At 37.5% G+C, this 23339-nt stretch overlaps 1 protein-coding gene across 2 annotated transcripts in view; it reads left to right on the top strand.

Moving 5' to 3' along the window:
- The first annotated feature begins 708 nt into the window (after positions 1-708).
- Positions 709-23339, top strand: part of LOC131537996 (potassium channel subfamily T member 2) — a 109304-nt gene continuing 86673 nt past the window's right edge. For both annotated transcript variants that reach the window (XM_058771778.1, XM_058771777.1), the window contains exon 1: positions 709-1638. In XM_058771778.1, coding sequence (XP_058627761.1) covers positions 1550-1638 — 89 coding nt within the window. In that variant the 5' untranslated portion in view covers positions 709-1549. The remainder of the gene's footprint in view (positions 1639-23339) is intronic.

Here is a 23339-nt window from a genome sequence, read left to right as displayed (position 1 = left end):
TTTTTAAGTAAAAATATACACATACATTCACTTACCGTTTAAATGTCTGGGTCATTAAATTTCAATGTTTTCAAAAGAAGTGTCTTATGCTCACCAAATTTGCATTTATTTGGTCAAAAATAGAGTAAAACAGTAATATTGTGACATTTCATTACAATTTAAGTTTTGTATTTGAATATATTTTGCAAAGCTGAATTTTCAGCATCAATTACTCCAATCTTCATTGTCACATGATCCTTCAGAAATCATTCTATGTTGATTTGACAAAAAATTTCTTAATATCAATGTTGAAAATATTTGCTTTTTTTTTTTAATGAATAGACAGTTCAAAATAACAGCATTAAAATATAAATCTTACATAACATTATAAAAGACATTACTGTCACTTTTGATTTAGTGCATACTTACTGAACAGGAGTTTGAAAAAATGTTAATCCTCAAACATTTGAATGGTAGTGTATGTGTACCATGGTGTTATCTAGCCTTTCCCTGGATGTGTTGTTTAGTAGCGTTCTGCAGCATCAAAGCCTTGATGAGAATCTCTCTAACGCCACAACCGAGCAGATGTGCCTGTAAAAAGCCCATCAAAACCTTTAAAGGCTGAGATTTAGGGTATATTAAACCTTTCAGGAGCTAAACACGATTGATTTATTGAGCTTCTCCCGCAGGCAGCCGCTAGGGGGCAGAGCGCTCAAGATCCCCGTATTATTGACAGCATCACAGCTGCACTGAAGGCTGGATTCTGTTCCAGGGTTTAAATCGAATGTGACAACGCAATTAATTTGACTCCGGCATGAAATTTTCACTTCTTTGATTATAATTGCATTATTATGCTAACTGCGTATGTAGGCGGATAAAGCATGTCAAACACCGCAACAGGTGTCACCCTTTACTTTCTGCACATTTCACGCTGCTTATTTGTAAACCTATCCCATTCTCCAGTTTGAGTGCGTAATTCACTGCACTAGCTATATTTGGTAAAGCCAATGTCTTGTGAAATGGATAATTTATGGCAGTGATAAAAACGAGGTTTCTCATCACCTGCATTAGTGCTTTTTGATTGACATATCAGGCAAAAAGCGGAGTTGTCGACTTATCTCATGCATTTTCCAACAATGCAGCAGACGAAATGACTGCAAGCGGGTTGCAAGTACTAGCTGGGTTATAAAAAATGAACTCTCCCACCCCTCAAAATAGCACATGCCTCAATCAATACAGGACAATGGTGAAATAATGCACTGCAGCAATAACTGGCAACTGTTACAGCTGATGTGAAACCGCTTGTGTCAGCATGGAGCGGGATGTCCAGGCAGGCGCTGTGTCTCGTGTCAGTGCGCGGAGAGCAGACAGCTGCTGAGCTCAGGGAGGCACCAGTTGCTCTGTCTGTCGCTGCTGTGATAGTGGATCTAGACCCGTGTCTCCCGTTCCTGAGTGATGACAACACTTTCTGTACGCGAGCGACCTGAAACAATCACGTCGGAGGGATAAACGAGGGCGAAGGCGTTTGCACTTCCACGCCGCGTTGGTTTGTGCGCTTTGCTGAGTGACTATGGTGGAGCTGGAGAAGGAGGTTCTGCCGCTGCCGCCGCGGTACCGGTTCCGAGACCTGTTGCTCGGGGACTGGCAGACCGACGACAGGTAGAGCAACTTCAACTCCTCAGCTTATGTTTACATGCGTGCTTTAACAACGACACGCTTAAAAATCTGCATATGAGCACTGCACAGGGAATCACATTAGTATCAGCAATAGCATTAGTGTATTAGTAGTAGCCATAGTAATAGAATAATAGTACGTAGCATGACCAGACATTAAGTATTACAATTTGCATTAATAGCCATGGTATATTAGTGGCTATAGGAGCATTAGTAACCTACTGGTATCGGCTATATCAATTCGTAAGACAATTTGAATGCTGTTAGTACTGATAATAGTTTTAGTAATATATAACTAGTATTATAATGATCATTAGTAGCTATTAATAGGGTTAGTATCAGAGTGAGCATTAGTATGAGTATGTACATCCTGGCTGTGTTTTAAAACTTATTAAATGCTGTCTAGCTAGGCAGCACACTAGGCTTCTAAACAGCCCCTATTTATTCTGCCTTGCATAGTTGTTTTATGCAGTCTGGCCACACTTTGATCTCTTTGACTTTAACAGCCCTTTTGCCAGCAGCAAAGGCTTACTATTATTAGTATTAGTGTGAGAATACACTTAGTACCCCAAATTCTATTAGCAAAAGCAATAGTATTAGTGTGTATGTAACGGCAGTATAGTATAGTATAATATACATTAGTAACCTAAAGGTATTGGTTATATCACTTAGTACACATTGATGTTAATAAGATCATTGGAATGCTGTTAGTTTTTGTATTTGTTTTAGTAATCTCGTTAGTATTATGATGAGCATCAGTAGCTACTAGTGTTATTAGGATTATTAGTAGACTGTTACAATAGTACTAGTATTAGGATCAACATGAGCATTAGTATAATTCTGTCTTAACACTTATTACGCATTGTGATGCCCACAAATGCTGTCTAGCTAGGCAGCACACTAGGTTTTCAAACAGTCTCTATTTATCCTGTCTTGAGGAGTTGTTATATGCAGTCTGGTCACACTTTCAACTCTTTGATTCAACAGCCTTTTTACAGACAGTATTAATATTAATAAAAGCCAGAGTTGAGTAAGAGTGGGTATTAGAAATGTAGAAATATAATGCATTTCAACTTATTTATGAAAACAGATAATGCATTGCATATTGTAATGCATTATACATAAAAGGCCACAAGTGTTCACAAACATTTATATGAGCATTTATTAGTGTTGGTGTCTGTGTCTGATTAGTAAACTGTTACCATAGTACTATAGTATTATTGTTAGTATGAGAGTGAGCATTAGCATTGTATTAATATTAGTATATTTTATTTGTTTGGTATTGTACATTTTGGCTGTGTTTTAAAACTCTTTGTGATGCCCACAAATGCTGTCTATCTAGGCAGCACGCCAAGTTTTAAGACAGGCTCTGTTTTGCATAGTTGTTTCATGCAGTCTGGTCACATTTCGATCTCTTTGACTCCAACAGCCATTTTACAGACAACAAAAGATGAAGTGACAAGTGTTTGGGTTTGTGCATGCTTGTGTTTTATCTAATATCTCATGTGTTGATGTTTTTACACCTCAGATGGTACTACTGCCTGCCTGTTTTTCATGCCATGTGCATTTCCTCTAGAAACCTACTGGACTGAATATTTGTAATTCAGTGCTTTCTTTAATCATGTTGACTGCGAAACCAAAGTATATTGTGAATGCCGCAGCACCTATATGTACACGTGAGCTATATATGCCATTTAGCCAGACAGTGGAAAATAAAATTTGCATTTTATGCTTGACACTGCGTTGCTAGGTGAGGTCTGAGGACCAAAACACTTTAGTCCTTTAGAAAGATAAGAATGAGTTTTCTCCCTCGCTTCTGGTCTTCCCGAGTGGGCGTTTAAAATGCACTAATTGGTGAGCGCTCATTCGTAAGGGGGTTAAAAGTAAGGGGACATGTCTTCGTAAATGGTGCGAATACTTCAGGTGATAATTCCTCGTATGAAACAGCCTCCATTTGACAGTTTCAAAGGGATCTCATTACCGAAATCATATCTAATCACTCTCACCTACTGGGGATTGATTATGTTATTTGCCTATGAGAGAACGTGTGGGGGTGGCAAACGCCATCGTTTTTCGCTCTCCCGGTGGATGCGTTTTGTAGTACAGCTGATAAAGATAGAGAAGCTTGTTTCCTGTACAGACAACCCACTGAACACTGCCACTGAATAAAGCTTACAAACCAATTCTGTATGTGTGTGTGTGTGTGTGTGTGAAACATTAACCTGCTCAACCTGGCTCCCTAAGGACTTCACATAAGGACGTCTGGCTCCTTCGGCTCTGAATTAAACAGGAAGACCTCAAAAAGGTCCAAGTAGGCAAATCACTTTATGCCAATTTAAACAGAATGTGGGAATTAAAGGAATCCAAATTCTGTCATTAATTACTGTCTCTTCAAACTCATATGCTCTTATTTTTTCATGCAACATAAAAGGAGACTTTTTGAAGAATCATCATGCTGCTTTTTTCCATCTGATTACTGTTTATAGCGATAACTATGATGATTCAAAAAGCATCAAAAGAGTAGTCCATATGACTTGTGTACTATATTTCAAGTCTTCTGAATCTATATGTTAGTTTTATTTGACAAATAGACCAAAACATAATTGTTTCCTAAAACCCTTTAGCTTCGGCTCTCAAACAAATATGGGGTTGTTAGACATGTCAAACCTCATGTCAGTGTGCTTTGGTAATGAGGCATGCTAGAACTATAACATATTTGATTTGTTAGTTACTTTTAAAGGTGTTCCTGCTGCTCTCTTTACAAGAACCAACTTCTTTTAGTGATCAAACTGAGCATAGTTTACATTGACTTTTTTTCTGGACTATAGAGTGGACTCGTATCTCTGTTAGTATCTCAGTCCTCATCACATTTACACTGTTGTTTCTAGAAGTCCAATTATATTAATTTAAACAAAACAACAACCATGTTTTTCATATTTATTTTACACTACAATAGTAAAGTTAGAATACTAATATTTATGCCTAAACCCTCTAGACTTTATTTTGGATTACTGAAGTGAGTGTCTGTGTTTTATTGATTTGGTTTATAAATGCTTTTCATTGTAAATCTGATGCTGTTAATATTTGTCCAAAAGTGTGAAGATGTGAACCCGGCACATTTTCCCAAATATATGTTAAACCTGCTTAATTATGTCACATAAATCCCCTAAATTAATGGCTTAGTGACCTAATGATATTTCTAAAAAGATAAAAATTAAATATTTTCTCAGGGGATCAACTATACATTTTGATAAACGGGTAAACGTACCTATTAAGCTCACGTACCCATTAAGCACACTTCCATTTTTGAGATCAGATTATAAAAAGAAAAATAATTTATTTTCCTACTTCATGTCTTAACCTATTGATATGTTTGTTACTATATACCTCCTATAATTTCAAGTCAATCAGATCATTGCACGCTGAGATATGAGTCTCCATGTGGCGGCCATTTTGAAAGCTGTCTAAAAACTTTCACCAAAAGAGGAGCCCCTTAAATATGCGTTTTTTAGATGTTTAAGCCTTTATTTTGGGTAAGTTTCACTACTTATTGTAAAATTAAGAGATTAATGTTCAGACTTTTGCATATTATAACCTAGAACTTGGATGTGGGAAATAATTACATTAGATCCAAAAAATAGTTTTAGCAACACAGCGCAGATGCGTCCATAATATATTATATTATATATTTTACGTCCATAATATATTATAAATTGACAGTTTATTGCCGGTCTGGCATTTTACAGTGCTGTAATTTTTAAAGATTTAATATTATTTTAAGATGAGCTTAAAGGGTGCACTACTATGAAAATCACACAGCTTCAGTGTGACATCAATAAGAAAAAGTATAATTTCATAGATTTTGTTAATAATGGTTGTTCATATTAAAATATGTATGAACTTAATACATGACCTAGACTATTTATTTAGCAAAAATTGACATCCATTTAAAAAGTGGTTTCATAATGAGGCTAGTTTCTGTGTTCATCCCCATTAATTAAATGTTTTATTGGTGTGTTTTATTGGTTTGGTTTATTTGATTTTTGAATGTGCTACTTAGCTGAACGTGGACTATAGATGTTGCAATGTGCTTAAATGACACTTCATTTTGAAAATATAACTGATCAAATTGAATGCCTTGTTGCTTGATTTTAGTGTTCTGTTGTTTTTTTTTTCTTTTTCTTTTTTTGTGATTGACTTGTACCTTTAAAAAATATTTATTTTTACAATTATTCTTTAAAAATGTTCCTTAAAATAAACAAGAATGTTTAATAAAACATGATGTGAGCTTAATGGGAACAGGGGTGTGCTTAAAGGGTACAAAAATGCTTTTGTAATTTAAAATAAAATTAAATATTTTTGTGTGAAAGATTAAATATTTTATTTTAACATAACTTTTTGTACTGAACCAATATCTTTTGCACTAAAAATATCTCAATGTAGATTTTGGTGAGCTTAATAGGTATGTTTACCCTATTCCTCCATCTTTGAAGGCACTTAAGTAATCCTCCGCCTCCCAATTTATTTATATATTATTATTAATAATTTTTATTAAATTTTTTCCCCTCTCTTTCTTCCCTGATTTACATTTTACTTGTATTGTTACATGAATACTTGTATATTTGTGTACATTGCATGTTTGTGTATCATCATTAATTATTTTGATTGTTGTGTTGAGATGGGAATTAATAGTTAGGGGGGAAAAGGAATGGCTTTGGATGCGCTTTTGTCACAGAATAATTTCAATATTATAACTTCTAATAATAATTTTAAAACTTACTTAATTTTAAAACTTTACTCTGAGGTGTTAAAACTGAATCGTGCATGTAGAAGAACACAGTGATGTGCATCAGGCTATATATTAAATTTAATGAAGCCTTCACCTTTTGCAATTTGATAATCCCACTAAGCCATATTGCAATTTTGATTTCAGATTGATCAATTGTGAAGCCCCACTTTAATAAAGAAGTTGATCTTTATTCCAGTGGGCCACCTTTTATTTGGGGGATGTGCTCTATGAACTGCTGTTTGTATGGAAAACATCAAAAGAGCTGCATGAAGATTTTTCTGGAATTATTCTTTTAGGTTTTTTAATGGACCAAAATAACAGCATACTGGTTTGGAATGACATCAGGGTGAGTAAATAATGAATTTTTGTTCATTGGTTAAACTATTTATTAGACGTTTAACGTTTGGCCCCAGTGGTTGTTGTTGAAGCCCAGTGGAGAGCCATTGGAGTTTGGCAGCAGCACATGAAGTGTGTGTGTCTACCTACTTATCTACCATATTTGTACCCAAAAGTGAGTAGAATCTGACAAAATATGCTTTTGGGGTTGTCCTCATTTGTACAAACAAAGTGTGTGTGTGTGTGTGTGTGTGTGTGTGTCAGAGGCAGTAATTCCTCGTCCCTGGAGATCCCGTGGCATTGTGTTCCCCGCTGCGTGCAGTCACTATCACCTCCTTACATGAATAACAAATACTGTCTGGATAGCTAGATAGATAGACAATGCACAGTGGCCTTCTGCAATTCTTAGGGATTCCCTGTGATCCATAAGATGGTGTCCTGTGGTGGGTGTAAAGGGTATTTTGTGCAGTTATCCTTCTTTTAAGACGCAAATAATGCCCATGCAAACAAATGGTTTGTACAACTGAGCTTCATTTTAGAACAAATGTTCAAGAACAAATATTAACTGAGCTGTTTGAAAATTAGATTTCCAGCACTGGCCTGCCGTTTTAGCTCACCAGATTGATACTTTCTAAATGACAAAAATCTAGAAGGATGAGCAAAAAATGTTGCAGAGAAGCTTATTTAAAGTGATAATTCACCCAAAAATGTAAAATCTGTAATTATTTACCCATCCTGACGGTTATTGTATGACCTTATTTCTTCGGTGTGACATTAGAGAAGATATTTTGAAGAGTGTTGAGGTTCCAAACAACTCCATTGACTTTGATCATGAGGGTGAGTAAATGGTGACAGAACATTTTAATTAAGATATTTTGTAGAATCTTGGTAAACCAAATTGTTTCTGGTCCCCATTGACTTCCATAGTATTTCCCCCATACTATGGCATTCAATGGCAACCAGCAGCTGTTTGGTTACCAATATTCTTCAAAATATTTCCTTTTATGTTCAGCAGAAGAATTGAACTCATACAGGTTTGGAACAACTTGAGGGTGAGTAATGATGACATTTGGACAACATTCAGACAACATTTGAAGAAATACTTGAGTATCTAAGTAAGGCCAATAAAACTTATTTGTTAAAAACATGTTTAGCATATTCTTTTCAGACTCTACCTACTAAAAAAATCTTTGTCTAAGTTACTTTTTTTTTACATTTGTGAGAAGAGGTTGGATTTCTTATAGCATATAATTACCTCAAATGCCAGTGAATACACAACATCCCATTGGCTGTCTGACAGGAAGTGGAGCATTGCCGCTAATGTCAGGCTGTATTTACTCTTCTAAAAGTGGCAGAAGGTACAGAGACTTTAGGGAAAAGCAAATTGCTATTTGAGGGAAATACCTGACAAACATTGTGTCAGAAGGACTTGATTAGGTTTGAGCAGAAGGCATTAAGTTCTGGGGAATGAAGTTCAGGAGAAAGCAGAGCGGCGATTAATAGTGACAGACAGGTTAATTCAGCGGCCAACTCTGCCAAAGCTTGTCCTACATGTCTCACACCTCTCACTTCTATTAATCTCCCACACAAGTGTCTAGTGCACACACACATGTAAATACACGTATGCCTACGCATATATATGCAACAACACTCTGCCAGCCACTTCTATCCTCTTGATACTTGCTAAACACACTTGTGTTTTGAACTTTTGTTTTGAACTGTTTCCCCTGCTGTGTTCTCATTCCCTGAACTCTGCGTGTGTTTGTTCAGATTACTTGAGTGCCTCTTCACATATAATGCATATAGCCAACCCCCTTACCTTATCAAAAATGTACCTACCGCCCCAACAACGGAGGCTCAAGAGGTGTCATCTGAGCTGTGGTTGTACCAGAAATTGAATCAGCAATTTCCTCTAAAGCATGTCAGTTAAATCGAAAGCATGTTGGTTTGAAAAAAAGACTAAATCAATTATTTCATTTCAAAAGATAAACAGGACTGTGGCTTTAATGACTTATATGGATTTCCTGGAGTAATTAACATAATACTTGACTAAAAGCACATTTGTTCTCTTTATGGCAGCATGTGGCTTTCCATGATTTTTCAGAGCTCTGGTTCTGAGCAGCAAACACAGGAACTGAGCCCTCCAGACAGCCTTATCTCCTCCACACTCTTAAAAATTAAGGTTTTAATGGCATCGATGGTTCTATGAAGAACCTTTAACATCCATGGAACATTTCCAAGCTCAAAAGATTCTTTATAGTGGTTATTTTGGGAACTGTTCAATGAAAGTTTCTGTGGGGAACTTAAAATGTTTCTTCTATGGCATTGCTGAGAAAACCCTTTTGTAATCATTACTTTTAAGTGCAGCTGTTATGGAAAACCAGCATAATTAGTATCTACATATCTAATTTACTGTATTATCGCTTTTCAATCTTTTTTTAGCACTAATCAAGCAAAACACCATTCAAAATCCATTTTGCTTCAAAAATATAAGAAAATATGTAAGGAGGGAATAGTCATTGGTTAGTCACAGTGTTAATACACCCACAGGAAATTAACATGGCCTTTGATGGCTTCTGAACATGGAAAATGATATAATATGAAAAGCATTCAAATTAGAAACTTGAATAAATGTCATCGAGAAAAAAAAAAAACTCACAGTGATACCAAATGTTACACTAGACACACCAGTGGGGGCCATTTTTGGGGTTAGTGGATATTCAAAGTTTAGCAAAGACGTGGACATGTGTGGGACCACTGTTTTTTATGAAATATTAGAATATGATACACAGTAAACTCTTTAAAATTAATTTTTCATCAACAAGGGGTCATTTTATGGAGTAGATCTTTATTCAATATGTAGAAAGCATTCGATAGCGAAAAGTATTGATAAAAATAGTTGCTCATTAGTGTATCATGTTGTTAGCTTAGCAACATGGCATGCTAACACCAAACTAACAAAATCAAGAGAGGCTTCACATTTTCTGGATTCATACAAAATTGCCACTTTGTGTGTGTGTTTTCCTGCGAGATCAGGTTGAGCATTCGTGTTGGTGCGAACAGCTACATTGAGTGAATTTGGTCATGTTATTACGTGTTACAGAAAAAGCTACTGTATATTATGAAAACTGAAAGAAGAATTACACTACTAAAAATATAGCAGCAGTTACTCACTTTAGGCAGTAAGAAAATGATCCAGTAGTGAGCTGTCATTTTTTTGTATTCACCTTGCCTTGATCAGACAGTGCTAAGTACATAAGGATAGGGCTGGGCGATATATCGAACACGATATTCATGCGCATCTCGTCAGTAAAGCCGGTTCCGTAGTTCACTGACAAGCTACGCAATATCGCGTTCATTATCGAAGGCGATTCATCTGTGATAATGAATGCGATATTGCGTAGCTTGTCAGTGAACTACGGCTCTGTGTATTAAATGGCGCTCTATTTGAATACAGGTGATGGAGATTTAGCGCTAATCACGGAACCGGCTTTACTGACGAGATGCGCATGAATATCGTGTTCGATATATCGCCCAGCCCTACATAAGGAGAGGCCCAAATTAAACTGCCTCACCAGTCTATTAAACCAAGAGCATTTCTGTTTCTGACAACCTATGACTCAGAAATATTACACGGCTAGCTGTAGAATTTCAGATCTAGTGTGGGTTGATGCTTCACTTCTCACAGTGAAAGGAGCAGTCTGGCCTTTTGCTTTGAACTGGACTTAAAATAAAGCTTTAAGCATTAAGAATGAGAAAGAACATGAATGCCACTCTTTATCTTTGATTTACTCCTAAGTAATGCCCTTGCAGAAACACCATCCAATCATGTCTAAAATGATAAAATCAACATCTCTGGCATCAGAGGAATGTGTTGCCTTGCACATAAACACACACTCCATCCATCATGCTCAGTCACACAGCTTTTTGAACGTGCTTCACTGTTTGCTGTTCGTCTAAACCGGTATACTGGGACTGCAGCGGCCCACAGCTCAGCAATGATGGTACTCGGCTCTCCATTATCATACAAATAACAGCCTTCAGTCTTACAGGCCAAATCTTTTATTGACTTCGCTGCTGTGTCTCCCACTTCACAGACTTCCCCCTGCAGCCCCATTATTCCTCTTTAAGCTCCTTGTCTAGCATCGACCTTGATAAACTAGCTTATACAGCTCACAGGCAGGAAATCTCTGGATTAGTTCAACAAGTCACTTGTTTTGTGTACACAATCTTAAAACTAGGGGTGGCTCGATACCACCTTTTCAGAACCGATCCCGATCCGATACCAAAAATTCTGAGTATCTGCCGATACCGATATCGATCCGATACCTGGGCATTTTTTTTTAAATCAGTGTTGAATTTGTATACCTCAATGTGTGTTGACCTGATCATGACTTTTTTGTGTTACACACAATCTGCTAAATATAGACAACTTTATTGTAAAGAAAAACAACAAATGAATGCATATATAATTATAATCTATGACAAAAAATACTATTATAAACTGGGTTAGTGGATAATTCAGCAGCAAAAGTTACTCTAGAAAAATCATGAGTGCACAATTATATAAAATCTAAAATTAGTGGGGGAAAAAAATTATTTAGTGGGGAACAAATAAAAGTGAACAAGTGTAGGACTAAATCTAAAATGATCATGTAAAATTATATTCATTGCTCTTTGTATTGTTGTAAAATACATTCATGAAAAACAATATATTTATATATAAATATATATACACTGTAACATTAAAAGACTTTTCTTTTAAATGTATAGTACTGAGGCAGAAGGATACGATAGATAAGATGAACAAGAAAGACTATTAATAATGTTTCGTTGCGCAAAAGTATTATGATACGAAAGGCTCCAATGCAGAGCAGCACAAAGCTCTTATGCACAGCGCTCCGCATAGGAAGGTTCAAAGCACAAAGTGAAGAGATATTAATGCGTAGTGTATTAAACCTGTGCGATAGTTTATTGAGCCTTTTCTTTTAACAGTTTTAAATTTCAGTTACTGTGCTCGTTAAGAACAAATGATCTATTGTCCAGTGTTGTGATCTAACAGACACCAACACGATTTTGAAAACAGCACGAAGATAAAGTCCTGCAAGATAAAGTCCTTTTATGCAAAACCATTTATCTTTATTTACAGATCAAGTACAATATTAGGAACATTTAATAATCTTGCAGAGAGTTTCATCGTCTTGACTCGTAACCGAATGCGACACTCAGTTTGAACGCTGAATGGAGGATGACAGACAGCCGCAGCGGAGAGAAGAGTTTACATGAACTTGACTTAAATATTCATCTGCACCTCACATTAAACTATGTAACGCTTGAAATATAGTGCACGAAAACTTTATGGTGTTTTATAATGTGTTTGTGTGTTTTGTGGGGCTTAACAATAACACAATAGTATACGCACAATATCGGATTTTGATCGGTCTCGGCTGACCGATACCCCGATCTGGCAGAAAATGCCAGTATCGCAGCGATACCGATACTGAATATCGGATCGGCACACCCCTACTGAAAACACTTTAAGTGAAACCCGAAATTGACCTGTATTGTTTGGTAAAATGACCAAAAATAGGTGCATTTCAATAAATTAGAATGTCGTGGAAAAGTTCTTTAATTCAGTAATTCAACTCAAATTGTGAAACTCGTGTATTAAATAAATTCAATGCACACAGACTGAAGTAGTTTAAGTCTTTGGTTCTTTTAATTGTGATGATTTTGGCTCACATTTAACAAAAACCCATCAATCCAACAAATTAGAATACTTCATAAGACCAATAAAAAAACATTTTTAGTGAATTGTTGGCCTTCTGGAAAGTATGTTCATTTACTGTATATGTACTCAATACTTGGTAGGGGCTCCTTTTGCTTTAATTACTGCCTCAATTCAGCGTGGCATGGAGGTGATCAGTTTGTGGCACTGCTGAGGTGGTATGGAAGCCCAGGTTTCTTTGACAGTGGCCTTCAGCTCATCTGTATTTTTTGGTCTCTTGTTTCTCATTTTCCTCTTGACAATACTTGACAGGTTCAGGTCTGGTGAGTTTGCTGGCCAGTCAAGCACACCAACACCATGGTCATTTAACCAACTTTTGGTGCTTTTGGCAGTGTGGGCAGGTGCCAAATCCTGCTGGGAAATGAAATCAGCATCTTTAAAAAGTTGGTCAGCAGAAGGAAGCCTGAAGTGCTCCAAAATTTCTTGGTAAATGGGTACAGTGACTTTGGTTTTCAAAAAACACAATGGACCAACACCAGCAGATGACATTGCACCCCAAATCATCAAAGACTGTGGATACTTAACACTGGACTTCAAGCAACTTGGGCTATGAGCTTCTCCACCCTTCCTCCAGACTCTAGGACCTTGGTTTCCAAATGAAATACAAAACTTGCTCTCATCTGAAAAGAGGACTTTGGACCACTGGGCAACAGTCCAGTTCTTCTTCTCCTTAGCCCAGGTAAGACGCCTCTGACGTTGTCTGTGGTTCAGAAGTGGCTTAACAAGAGGAATACGACAAATGTAGCCAAATTCCTTGACACGTCTGTGTGTGGTGGCTCTTGATGCCTTGAGCCCAGCCTCAGTCCATTCCTTGTGAAGTTCACCCAAATTCTTGAATCGATTTTGCTTGACAATCCTCATAAGGCTGCGGTTCTCTCGGTTGGTTGTGCATCTTTTTCTTCCACACTTTTTCCTTCCACTCAACTTTCTGTTAACATGCTTGGATAAAGCACTCTGTGAACAGCCAGCTTCTTTGGCAATGAATGTTTGTGGCTTACCCTCCTTGTGAAGGGTGTCAATGATTGTCTTCTGGACAACTGTCAGATCAGCAGTCTTCCCCATGATTGTGTAGCCTAGTGAACCAAACTGAGAGACCATTTTGAAGGCTCAGGAAACCTTTGCAGGTGTTTTGAGTTGATTAGCTGATTGGCATGTCACCATATTCTAATTTGTTGAGATAGTGAATTGGTGGGTTTTTGTTAAATGTGAGCCAAAATCACCACAATTAAAAGAACCAAAGACTTAAACTACTTCAGTCTGTGTGCATTGAATTTATTTAATACACGAGTTTCACAATTTGAGTTGAATTACTGAAATGAACTTTTCCACGACATTCTAATTTATTGAGATGCACCTGTATTTACAACTACAGGGGGGAAAACAGTGTGTATATTATAGTTTTTGTAGGATTTAAAAATAATAATAACAACAACAACAAATAGTCTTCTATATTCCATTTAAAAATATGTAGATTTTTATATAAAATATAGAAGATTTTAATTACACTAGGGACCAGTTGTTCAAAAAGCTTGATCTGGATTTGGAAATCTAATGTTTTGCTCTCCAGGATCAGGTAATCCATCTTACTTTTCTGCTGTTTTTTCAAATCAAAATAGGATTGGATCACAATGATCCAGATACACACTTTTTTGGATTACCAAATCTGGATTACTAGTGTTCTACATTGCTCTTACAGGGTCATGGTGATGGAAAATAAACATGAGATGGAAAATATATACATTATATCTGATCAGATTACTTTTGAACAACTGGTCCCAGGAGTTCAGGGTTGGGTTTTATCCATTGGTCGATATTGGGGCACAGGATCCCATTAAGGAAAAAAAAAAAGGTAATCAGACTTCGCTTTCATCTTGGGGTGCATTCCAATCCAATTTAAGACACGCACTTGCGAACTTCCCTGAGGAGTTCCCCTCGGGGGAATCCCCGCTGCCATTTTGAGAAGTGTTCCACTTCGTGAAATAGATGAGGGAAGTTTATATGGACAGACCCTCGACCCCTCGATTTGGACCGAGGGAGCGAGTCTGCTTCACATGCACACTTCCGGCCGCTCTATAGACCACAATGCAACACGATCATGACGTCATCACAGATTGCGTTTAATTTACCCCCACCCCAAACAACTCTATAATATATAAATGATTTTTTTTTTCATTTATAACAGCCCAAGCATACCTATATACATATATAATGCTGCACCAAACAAATTTGTAAGGGGAAAAATGTAAACATTAAACCAACTCCATAGTGGATTCTAAGTGATCAAGGATGTTCCAATTCAGCCCATTTCAAGTATTCCGGCCAGTAGTGGGCACTCATGCAGTGTAATCAATGATTTACATCCGAACACACGAGACAGAAGGAAGTTTAATGATGGGCATAAAAATGGACTGGAATGCAGCCTTAGTGTCCTACTGGCTCATTATGGCAGCTACAAACTACAAACCAAACCAGAAGTCAGAAGAGTACTCTAGCCCAGGTGAGACATGGGAGGAGGAAAACCTAGAACCATGCAAGACCATCCTGCTCAAGAAGTTTTACGGTTGCAAACAGAAAGAGTGCATGCTGAGGAGTCACGTGACGTGCTCATGAACCTAGTCGCACTTGAGTAGAGCTCCATACGTTTGGCCCCTTTTTGCTGATTTTATTTTTTTTTTTTCGTTTTATTTTAAGTTTTATTTTAATACTTTCCATGATGGCATACAATCGGAAACAGCAGGAGTTGTCTCCGTCGGCTGCTCCCATTAAAAATAAATCCAAGAAACCGACCACGAGTGATATGATGGACAAGATGGCGAACACTGTTACACACTTTGAGGACATTCTAAGAACTGAGTTGACGGCGATGCAGAACGAGTTCGCTTCTCACATGTCAGTTGTTCAGTCGCTATGCCCTAAACTGTATCTTCTTACAGGGGAGATGAGAGAACAAAAGAAAGTTGTCGTAGATCACGATAGACGAGTAGCCACGCTCGAGCAACAGGTTGTGGACTTACAGGATCGCAATAGGCGCAGCAATCTGCCTCTGGTCGCAAGGCCGTAACCATGTCTTGAACATTGGGGGGGATCAATTTTGTATGTATGTATGTATATGTATATATATATATATATATATATATATATATATAATTGGGGGGGTTGCGATAGAGGCAATTTACATTAAGTGAAAATAGCATTATTTTTTTAGTGATATGCTATTTACACAGTGCAAAATAGCTTTAGATTATATTTATTCTATGTTAAAATAGCAGGATATTCTGCTAATTACTTATTGCAAATAGTGGCAATTATCTGCACCTCAGCATTGTAATACATTATAAAACAGTATGCAATAACTTATTGAGTGTAATTTTTTAATTTTATTTCAAATTATTAAATGGATTGGGACAAAAGCCCTCCCTACACCTACCCTACCCCTACCCGATACTTTATTTACAACTTTTTGATTATTTCCTTCATTTTTATTAAAAAATAAATGCTTTTCTGATGTGATTTGAAATTTGAAAAAAGTTCGCCAAAAGGCAGATACGAACCCAGGTCGATCGTGTCAAATGGAGTGTGACACACGCTTTACCATCTGCGCCACTGAATCTGACGACTGTTGATGGTCTTTTGCAAATTTGACTATCCCAGTAATACGTTTGTAGGTGGAGTTAGAGCAAATAGTCTCTGCCAACAACCGGGCTATTTGCACTTAAATAGACACTCCGATTTTTATTTTATTTTTTATATTCCCAAGTTGTTAAACAGTTGCCCACAGAAAAAAACACTTCCTCTGATTATTACTCGCACACAAAAACTTGTCAACACTACCCCGCGACTTTTATTGTAATAAAATAGTTTCCATACTGAATCGCTACATTATATTTCTCAGCGACGTGTTTTTGAAGTAGGACTAAATTCACAGTTTCATCGTTTGTAGGGACAGACAAACAGATGCAGATAATTAACACACGCACATTTCCCCTCTCTCTCTCTTAAAATGGGCATATTTGAGAAAAAAAGTCGAGCAGTTTGCTTCACTGAATATAACTGTCGGTCATTTAACATTTCCATTGTAAAACAGTTGACTAAACATTAAATGATTTGCAGCTTCCATCTTACCTCGCTCTTTCAATGTTTTCAATCTTCGTGACGCGCTCAGCATCTGTGAACACTAAACCCCGCCTACTTTGATTTGATTGGCCAGTTCAATTATTTTGACATTGACGAGCGCTGTTAGCCCGCTGAGGCAGAGCAGATTGCAAATGTTACTTTTTTTGTCATCTTAAAAAGAGCGCTGCGTAATGGAGGACAGCAGGTCAGTACAATCATTTCAAATATTGGGGGGGACATTTGGCAATTTCTAATTATTGGGGGGGACTTGTCCCCCTCAATGTCTATGGTGGTTACGGCCCTGTCTGGTCGGATTGCCTAAAGGTTCTGAAAAGGACGACCCTATGTGCTTTTTGAAAAGATCGCTACCGACTTCCATCTCTGGCGGAAAGAGATTGAAGTGGAGCGAGCGCATCGCGTGTACACAAGGCTCTCCTCAGATCGCGCTAAACCACAGGTTTTCATCTTTAATCTGTTGCGGTACACGGACAGGGAGCTCATTTTGCTGGCCACCAGACTTCACGCCCCGGTGAAAACATCCGACGGAGCAATGATGTCTTTCTTTCCAGATTTTTCTCCGATCACCGCAAAAAGAAGAAGCTGGCATCCAGAATTCTCTTCTTTATCCTGCAACGATGAAGGTCGTTCTCAATCAAGGTCAACCTAAAATGCTATACTCGGAATAAGCAAGAGTTTTTCTCAGATCCCATTCATCTACCGACTCTCAGCTTCAGCTGGACATTTGCTGACTAATCGGAGAAGAGATGCTCTAAATGGCTGGGTGACTGTCTCTTTCACTGTTCACTTTAATGTTCACTTCCTAATTCATAGTTTCTAGAAGCTTTTATTGTGCATACAGTATCACTTACTGATTATGATGTTGTTTTATTTATGTTTTAGTTGTATTTTGTCTCTCTCCTTTTTTTTTTTTTTTTAAATGGAGATACTATACCTAGTCAATATGTGACTATGGGGCCAATGTTGGTGCTTCAGTAATGTGCAGGTTTTTGTTGACGCCACAGATCATATTAAGGGGTGCTGGCAGATCAAGGTTTGTTCTTCAAGAACAAACCTTGACCTGATCATGGGTAGATCATGAGAATGTGTTTATGTTTTTTTTTATATATATAGTGACGGGAAGGGTGGGGGTGGTTTATAGGGGTGGGAGGAAAAAAATCGCTTCTCTGATGCATCGCGATTCTCTCAACGATTCTGAATATTTCGGAATCGATTCTGAGCTTGGTTTTTCCCCGCATATGGCACGTGTGCGCACTAGAGACGCGGCGGGCTTCATTGCACAGAATTTGCGCTGTGAGACACATGCCTATTACTTGACAGTGTGTGCTTCCACCAGCCGTGTTTTCTTTAGATATGCTTTCATTTATGCCGTTTGGAATGCAGTACTAGTAGATGCACGAAACTCGCGCACTGACAGACTTTCACGTGTGCTTTGTGTTTGTTTGTCCTGAAGCTCGATCGCGGCTGCGGTTAAATGCATTTTCGAATACTTTTATACGAAATTTATGTAAGCTACACACAGTCAGTTATGTTTTCAAAGCAGGACAAAACATCTGATATATCGAAATATATCTGTGCATTAGTGTCAATGCAGCCTGTTTAAAGCTGCCACTGTCTATGATCTCATCAGTAATAATCAAATGGCAATAAATCTGAGGAAAAAGAAAAACCCATAACTATTGTTTGTAAACTTTCAGATACTTAAAGAACACTTATTTTAAATAAGTATTTTTTTAAGTAGCCTGCTTATATAATAAGAATAAATAAAGTAAATTTTGCACAAAATAAATTTGATATAAAATTTATATGAAAATGTGGAGTAATATTGAAAACTGACCCATTGTGATATTGAGTTGATAATGATGTAATTGAATTGAATCGTGAAACCAGTGAAGATTCACACTCCTACTTTTAAGATGGCAGTACTGACACACAGATATTCCAACTATAAACAAAAAGCATAGAAACTGCAATTTTGGTTAAAATGTAAAGTTGTAAATATGTATTGACACAGCAGAAGAATGAATTGGGGAAAAAATGTAGATCAAGAATCGTTTTGGAATCGGATCGTGTCTCCCAATATCAGAATCAGATCGGATCGTGAAGTGCCTGAAGATTCCCAGCCCTAGTGGTTTAATGGCTGTACTGGTTTTATTTTATTGTAATATTAATGGCCTAAATGACCCTCACAGATGTACAGGTTTTCTGGATTTTTTGCGAAGAAGAAAGATTGATATAGTGTTAGTTCGAGAATCCCATTTGAAAGAGGAGGATATACGCAGGTGTAATAATAAGAAGTGGTATCTCACTCATCTTTGAATACTAAAACCAAAGGTGTCCTAATATTGGTGCGGAGGACTTATTAAATATTACTATTTTAGATAAAGGTTGTGATACAGACGGTAGAATAACACATATAAAAACAATAGTGGAGAATAGGAATATTGTATTTCTTTCAGTTTATGCCCCTTGTACTCCTGACCCTAATTATTCTCTGTATTGTAAACCTATCTCTTGAAATTCTTGGATTCTTAAATTGTATTGAGTGCAGATACAAATTATGTAATGTCGCATATCCTAGATAGATCTGGACCAAAAGAATCACACTCTCAAGCTTTTTGTTCAGACAAACTTCGGCAATGTGTAACCTCATCCTCATTGGTGGATTGTTGGCATTTATTAAATCCTTCTGCTCTTTCACTTTCTTTTCCATTACTCATGAATCCTATTCGCGAATCGACTATATTTTCATTTCTACTTCTTTATCTTCAGCTGTTCGTGATGCCGATATCTGTTTCTTATCTCTGTCGGATCATGATGGAAATTTGTGCAGATTATCTTTGATCCCTCAGCCATCTCGTGCCACTAGATGGTGATTTAACCCTAAATTGTTACAGGACGAAAACTTTTGCAGTCAATTCAGAAATAATTTTGCTGAGTTTATTGAAATTAACCAAGGTTCAGTGGATGATCCGCGAACACTTTGGAATGCAGTTAAAGAATTTATAAGGAGTAACTCAATTCAAATGCCTCTTTCCTTCAGAAAAACCGACACAAAAAGATAGTTGAACTGGAATCACAGCTCCAGAATCTGACTAGAGATAATCAACATTGTTTCTCAGACAATACACTCAGTAAAATCATGGCGGTTAGATCCGAACTCAATTCATTACTGAGATCCAGGGCAGAATTCCTGATTCAAAGATCCAGGCAGAATTACTATTTTCAAGGGAGTAGACCAAGCCACCTTTTAGCTCTAAGATTACGCAACAGTGAAAAGTTTTTGCAAGGATCTTTAGGCATGTTTTTGCATTTTTGGGGGGGAGTACCCCTCTCTCTCACCTTTTTGGACTCATCATATTTGTTGGGTACTGAGATATGTTTGACTCCGCACCATTTTTTCATGAATGACTTTTGGGACTTCACCTTGTCCGTCCAACAAAGATGTTTACTGTTAGCTGCTCTCACAGCAGTAAAAAAATTGTTAGTCAACCGCTGGAATCCTCCTCACACAATGGACAGACGAACCTGGACGGTGTATTTGTTGGACATCATCTCAATGGAACTCTCAACTTCTCTTATACATGGATCTAATGTGAAAACTGTACATTTACGGCATTCAGCTTTTAATGTTGTGTCATCTTTTCTAAAATCTTTGTAAAAATTATTATTATTATAATTTTTTTAAAAGTCTACCAGGGGGTGGGTTCTAAATTTGCACAGTTGCTTTTTGTTTTTTACTACTGTTTCCAGAAGAAAATTTAATAAAAAGTTGTTAATAAAAAAAAAAAAGAAAGAGTGCATGCTCACAGAGATAGAGGAAGTAAGCCCAGAAAAAAAAAAAAAAAATCTGGTCATTCTCTTAAGCGCAGTCAGGACTGTGTGTTCACCTTGCACTACCTTAAAGACTGCAATGGGAACATGACATGCCTGTGTTTCAGCCAATATGTGTGCCTGCTGTATGGCACCACTGGGGCCAAAGTGCACACCATCACTATCCACCTGCTGGTGGACGAAAACTACAGCTCTGTGTATGTCAAACCAAAGAATTGATCTGGACACTTCTAGTTTGCCATGGCCAGATCGTCTGTGCGTCAGAGGACTGATTTGTACAAGTTGTAATACAAGGTTTTAATATTTACCTTTAATTGGCTTTTTTCCATAATGGCTTGTGTTTGAGTTTGTTTGCATATGTGTTTCCACTGTTTATTTATTTATTTATTTGCCTTTTCCTGGTATTTCCTTTACTTGTGTGCACTATGTTTGTGTGTGTCTTTTTTTTTTTTTTTGTCTCGAGCCATCATGCTCACTGCTGGTGCACTTGATCCATTTAGGGTGCAGTGTAAACAATATTCTGGATCTGTATGCAGATAAAAAGGTATTTTAACAGTTCAAAGACATAAGATCCATAACTTGACCATGAAACACATGACATGAAGAGCAGGTGCAAGACCTCAATCCATAACCACAGGAAAGGCACACATACACACAAACAATAATTGACAGAACATTAGGGGCATTCCCTCACTATTCATTCACGCTATATTTAGCAAACTTTGGCCTCTTAAACATCTATACAAACATTACATTTACCCAGTTGACTTGTGTGTTAAAATTTTTACAAGCGCAATTACCTCTCATTATAAAATAATCAGGTATCAAATTGAAGAAGAGGCACTCGTTCCTGCAAAAGACCCTAATTAATCACACTTGAACCAGCAAAACAAGGTCTTCTGACCCACTAGGGTTCCTGAAATCTTGCCCTGGAGGGCCAATGCACTGCCGAGTTTAGCTCCAACCCTGATCAAACTCACCTACCTGTGATTTTCTAATGATCCAGAAGACGTTATATATCTCTTCACTGTGAGTCGCCATAACATGTTGTCTGACTAATTAAGAGATTGCAAATAAAAAAATGAGACATTGCCCACAAAAAAAAAAAAAAATGCAGCTTCACCCTTGCCTGAATTATATACGATAAAAAGACTCAAAACAATAAAACTAACATTGAACTAAAATTGCATCCAATCCCGACTGGATTGTAGCCAGCACTCCTTAATAATACCTTCACCCTCATCTGGACTTGTTTGGGTCAAATATTGCTCTCAATTTTTTATATTCCTTCATGTTTCTTTCTCAATTTTGCTTTTAATAACATAACGGCCACAAACAGATACAAGGAAATGCTCCATCTACTATGCTATAAATGGACACATTTTTCCATCACGCAATATATACCGTCATCACAACCTGCCCTTCCGATTTGTATATATTTTGGTCGAACTTCGCCTTTAATATGATGTTAATTAGAGTGTGGGTGTAATTAACTTGGACTGTAATAAACCTTGAAGCCTCGAGCTTGTCGGAGAGTGATAGTATCACGACTGTGGACTTGCCAAATTAAAAAGCTCCCAGCCTCTGACTTAATTTTTAAAAAACCCAAAGTGTAATTAATATTACAAGGGAAAGCTGACTCTTGTGGATCCTCTGAGGATAAATTAAGATTCTGAAAATGAAGCTAAAGGGTCTGTGTCCTAACATTGTACAGTATTACCTCTCAGGGAATACCCTCATAAGCTCAGTCACTAGCCTTGGTGTAAGCGAAACAGATTCTCCCATGATGCCTGTCTGTGCATGTGTAGCACCGTGTATCTCTACTGCAAGGATGTTTCCAGCACACTCCACTCATGATTGGATCTCCCCTGCTCCCAAATCACGTTACAGCAATATGCCGCCAGAATTTCATTAGGCCCTCTGTAGCCTTAGAGACACTGCATTGGCTTTAAAGAACAATGCGCTTATCATATTTAATCAATTTCCCATTTGTAAATTGCTTTTAGTGGCAGTTCATGACAGGCCATGTAATAGACTAACATTTATTTTCATTTGATGAAATGCCAAATATATGTCCGTATGAAATTTACAGGGCTACAGAGCAGGCAGAGGAAACGGTGACGCCAAGTAGTGACTCTTGCTAATACCAACAGAGCTCTGGGCAGTACTGCGGCTCTAGGGAAGCATAATGGAAGATAGCACTCTAAATGGGCTAATGGACATTAAAAGTAGGGGCTAGAGCAGGGGCACGTCTCTTTAAATTACTCTGGCATTTTAGACCCCAACATCCATATTAACCTTCCACTTGGGGTCATTCACACTTAATTTTATTACAGTAAGCCCAAAGATGCGGGCTACATTAATAAAGACATCTGATGAGAGATGTAAAAGCAGCTCTGGCACATGAGTGGAAACATGAGTAAAGGATCATGGGAGATAGAAGGTGATGAGTGTTTTAATCAAGTCTACTCATATCAGTAGGGAAAAAACTAGAGTAAAAGGCTATTGAGTAAATTTACTTACTGTCAGAGGTTCTTGCATATGGCGGGGAAATGATGACTTTCATTTTATTTGTTGGCTGGAAAGCGTGCTGCGACAGTTGGAGATGAAGACAAGTGCTCCTATCAGTCATTCCACAGAGTGGACACTTCTTATACAATTTTAAAAACGCTGGAGACACTCATAGACAAAAGACTGAGTGAAAGCAGCAAATGACATGCTCATCCCTCACTGCACTTCTTACTTTGATGACATCCCAAATGGCTCACTTGATGTGGACTAGTCTCATAGTCTTTGCTTGTTTATGCT

The sequence above is a fragment of the Onychostoma macrolepis genome, chromosome 03 (assembly GCF_012432095.1).
Source record: "Onychostoma macrolepis isolate SWU-2019 chromosome 03, ASM1243209v1, whole genome shotgun sequence".
In the NCBI taxonomy this organism is placed as follows: Eukaryota; Metazoa; Chordata; class Actinopteri; order Cypriniformes; family Cyprinidae; genus Onychostoma; species Onychostoma macrolepis.
This window is presented reverse-complemented; position numbering and strand designations above follow the sequence as displayed.